Source organism: Vollenhovia emeryi, unplaced genomic scaffold (genome assembly GCF_000949405.1).
Source record: "Vollenhovia emeryi isolate VEMERY1.0 unplaced genomic scaffold, V.emery_V1.0 DF941845.1, whole genome shotgun sequence".
NCBI lineage: Eukaryota > Metazoa > Arthropoda > Insecta > Hymenoptera > Formicidae > Vollenhovia > Vollenhovia emeryi.
The window spans coordinates 1-4,538 of record NW_011964521.1 but is presented as its reverse complement, the minus strand read 5'-3'; the positions used below and the strand labels follow the sequence as shown (position 1 = coordinate 4,538).

Sequence of the window (4,538 nt, the reverse complement as noted above, 5' to 3'; positions counted from 1 at the left end):
TATTTGGGCAACGGATAGCCACGGGAATTCTAGGGTCCGGCGGTAGGTGTTTCGAAAAGAGAGAGAGTCAGGTTCTAATAACTTAAATATACTAAAATATATTTACAACTTAATACTACATCTATACCTATTACTAACTATTACTAACTTACAACTATTCTTAGATTTCTAATGCCGTTCTGACGGCGGTTCGACTGTGTGATCTGGCGCATTAGCGCTTCGGATAATAATTACTGTTTCGCGGTGACGCGGGACGGTTCGCCGAATTAATTGATACGGTTGACGGCGGTGCGGTAATATCTTTCGGTAATCGGTACGGTGTGTTCTCGCGCGGTCTGGTTCGTTCGGAGCCGGCGCGGTACGGCGGCACGATGCGGGCGGCGCAGGCGCGGTGCGCGTGGTGTCGGCTCGGTGCGTGCGGCGCCGGCGCGGTGCGATGTCGTCTTGCCGGTGACGACTGACGACTCGCATGTACGGTTTAGGCCGGGTGTTGTGTGTACGAGCCACTCAACACGTGGCGAGGATTTCGGGCTTCGCTCAGCTCGCTTTAGCCCTCGGATTGGATGGCCACTCAAATCGTGGCACAGTTTCGAGTGGCGACCGCGGACCGGTACGGACGTGATCGTGCAGTCTTGCGTTAGTGATTTGAGATTTGAGGTTGTGAAAAAGAGATTTTCACTAGTAGATCCCTGCCGTTGACGCGTAGAGAAGTGCACACGGTTTGGTACTCATATACGAAGAATAGTAGTGGGTGCGCGAAATGCAGGAGGCTGCGGCCTCTTGCATAAGTAAAGACAGCGAGGGGAACTCTACTGACCCCCCTCCCCCTAACACCATCCTTTCAGCATGGGATGCTAATCCTAAATCCTCTACCCTTCCCCTTGTCACTCCCTGCGACGCAGGGTCTTCTGGTGACTTGGAGGACATCACGCTACAGGGCACCATCAACAGACTTTCGGCCTCGCTGGGCAAAAAAGCTAAGGGCAGCGGAATAAGCTCAGGCATAGCTCGGGCCAAAATCGCACGCAAACTATCGCTCGCTGGACTCGCTCTCTCCCATGCGGGAGACGGCAATACCATTCTCCCAACGGAAGGCAACTTAGACGCGATATTCAAAGACTTCCGCAAATTAAAGGAATCCAACCAGCGCTCGGAGGCGAATTTGATGCAAAAGAGTCCCAATATTACGCCATTTCTGGATCTCAACAGTAGGGGCAACATGGTAAACGAAAAGAACGTGGAACACGCAAAGCACACAGACGCGGTCCCCCCCCGTGTAGGGGATCTTCCAGAAGGGGTAGCCAATCAAACAACGTTTAATCAGAAGGACGAATCAAAGAGCGACAGGATTACAGCCAACAAAGAAAACTCTACAGATGCAGACTTAGCAATGGAATACACCATGGACAGCGATCCGAAGGTTAACAAGCCCACAAATAATATAGTCAATGTCGCTAAACACCCCAAAGCCGCACAAGGTAAGACACTCGAAACTATTACTCCTGCAAATGCAGCATCGGATAAATACACGAGTTTAGATTGTCCCCCGTATGTGGTACACATCAAGGATACCAACCCTGTACCCTTACATCCTATACATATTAGTAAAATCGTGTCGGCCATTTTCCCCAAAGGTATGGGGGAAGTTACGAAAATAGCTAAAGGACAAGTCGCCATTGTCATGAACTCGACACTCGATGCTAACAAACTTGTCGGTAACGCAATTCTCACCAACAAGGGCTTACACGCATTCGTACCTAAGTACAAATTGATGAGAATAGGAACGGTCAGGGGCATACCTCAAGACTTAGACACTCAGACGATTTCGCAAAACATCAAATCCAGTTCCAGAATTCGGGACATCAACAGATTAAATCGAAGAGTTAAAACAGACCAAGGATATACATATGAACCATCTCGATCACTCTCGATCCAATTTGCAGGCCAAGCACTTCCAAACCATGTGTACATATACAATATAAAATACGCAGTATTCCCTTTCATCCCCAAAGTTAAAATATGCTATTCTTGTTATAGAGTGGGACATATTAGCAATTCATGCAAAAGCAAAGCCAGATGTATTTACTGTGGAGAAGATAAGCACGAGGACAAGGACTACGTGTGCGCGTTGAGCACTGGAGACCACACATGCCTCAATTGCAAGGGAAATCATCTCCCTACATCGCACGAATGTCCTACGGTGATTTCATTTAAAAAAGCTCAAGCATTGGCAGCCACTGAAAACATCTCCATGCAGGAAGCCAGAAGAAGGATTATCTCCATGGACAACACCCAGTACGTAAAAGAAGACCCCAGATATGATTTCCGAAACTTCCCCACCCTCAATTACAAACCTGCAACTCCCAGTCCACTGATGCCATCCCACTTCCAGGAGAAAACTTCCAGTCCCTCCTCCTACGCTGTATCCTCCCTCTCCAACAAACGTAGCTACAGTTATGCCAACGCCGCGGCATTGACACCGGTCTTTAAATCAACTGAAACCTCCCAGCCCCTTACCTCTACCCCCTCTCCTATCAATACCGGGCTCTCTCTTTTCCCCTCTTTGCCTTCATTTCCATCCAACATCAGGGTGCAGAGGAGCGACTTTCGCTCGCGTAGAGATGTAGCCCGTACGGCTCACTTCTCCAAGGAACACTCTGAACTCTTAATCAGCCCTAACGGAAGATATCCAAATTCACCAACTCCTGGCTCCCCGGAACCTTCCCCTGCTATAGCTGCTACTAACGAGCTTCAAATCCAAGACACATTGAGATGGATTATCAACCAACTCAACAATTTACACGAACTCATCTTCCCATTACGAAGAACTGCAGAGCAGAATCACGCCACGAACAACTACACCATACCTGCCGACATGCAACTGCACTATAAAACTCCCGGGCAAGGGAATCCGACTCTTACTAGTCAAATTCAACTCAACAAATAAAAAAGCAGGAATCAGGATCACACAGTGGAACTGCAGAGGACTGCAAAGCAGATCCACGGAATTATACGCTTTAATGGACCAAACAGACATATTCTGCTTGCAGGAAACTCTCCTTAAAAACTCAAACTATTTTCATCTACCTGGCTTTTCGGCCTTTAGGGGCGACATCACCGCTCCTGGTGCCAGAGGCATAGCAATTCTTATACGCAACTCCTTCCAATTTAATCCTCGATCGTTAGATATCCCCTTACATCCTACTTGCGAAATCCAACTACTGGATATTAAAATCAAACAAAGCACGATTACATTGGTTAATTTTTACAGACACTCCAACACGGACACTCCTAGAGACTTCTTACGTAAATTCTTCGACACGCTAGCACCCCTTGGAAATATCCTCTTGGTTGGAGACTTTAACGCCCACCATCCGGCATGGGGCGGGATGGGCGTCCGCATTGACTGCATGGGCACTCGGCTGTTGGACTCCTTCGAGGAGGCGGGACTCACGGTGCTAAATACTTCAGGAGATACCTTTATGAGCTTGTCTCACGGAACTTTCTCGGGAATCGACATAGCCTTGGCTTCAGCGGCACTCGCTCCACTATGCTCCGTCAGGATTGACAGTGATCTCAGAGGCAGCGATCACTTTCCCCTCTTCACTTCCATTGGTCAACTGGAACCTTCAAGGAACTGTTTTAAATACAAGATCAAACTAAGTGCGGCGGAATCTAGAGAACTCCGGCATATGCTGGAAAGGGAGCAAAGCGTTTTCTCGGAAGCGCTTCCTGCTGACCCAATAGAGGCGTACAACTATATGGTTAGCTTCGTCTTAGAGAGAATAAGAAGCATCGTGGGAGATAAGAGGTCTTCCAAAGGATCTTCGACTCGGACAAACAGACCAGAACACGTTCCTGCTCTCTGGTGGAGCGAGGAGTGCGACGAGAAATGCCGGGACAGAAAGGCGGCTCTTCTTCATTTTAGGAAATCACCATCAGCATCAAGTCTTAACGATTATAGGAAAACTGCGGAGGAGTGTGCCAAGACTCTTCGAAGATACAAGAGCAAGGGATGGAAGGAATTATGCACTTCATTCACGGGAAAAACTCCCTCTGCTGAAGTCTGGAAACTCGTTAAAGCATATAAAAAAAGACGACTTTTATTAACAAACGGCACGGAGGAACAGACAGTACCCTTTGAGGATCAGGTAAATCTAGCGCAGGATAAACTATGTCCCCCTAGCTGTGAATTTCAAATCAATATGGACTCCTATCTGCGTGAATGCAAATTGCGTTCAGGAGGTATCACCAGAGAAGAGCTGGGCAGTCCATTAACCATTGAGGAACTCAATGGGGCTATGTCTCATTTTAAAGGTAGGAAATCGGCACCAGGTGAGGATCAACTCGACTTCAGAATCCTGAGCACCTTCCCGCCCCTCATGATTAAACATATGCTGGGAATCTTCAATACTTTCCTCAAAACTGGCATAACTCCTCCTGCGTGGAGGCGCTCGCTGGTTATCCTCATCCCCAAACCTAACGGCACCGGACTTAGGCCTATAGCGCTGCTTCCGTGTTTACTCAAGGTGTTCGAA

At 48.0% G+C, this 4,538-nt stretch overlaps 1 protein-coding gene across 1 annotated transcript; it reads left to right on the top strand.

Annotated features, from left to right (window-relative positions):
- Nucleotides 1-417: 417 nt before the first annotated feature.
- Nucleotides 418-4,529, top strand: LOC105570780 (the record flags this gene model as incomplete). Its single annotated transcript, XM_012028226.1, has 3 exons — nucleotides 418-1,965; nucleotides 2,038-2,295; nucleotides 3,272-4,529. Coding segments are annotated over exons 1-3 (2,721 nt in total), but the record flags the coding sequence as incomplete, so codon positions are not given.
- Nucleotides 4,530-4,538: the final 9 nt, after the last annotated feature.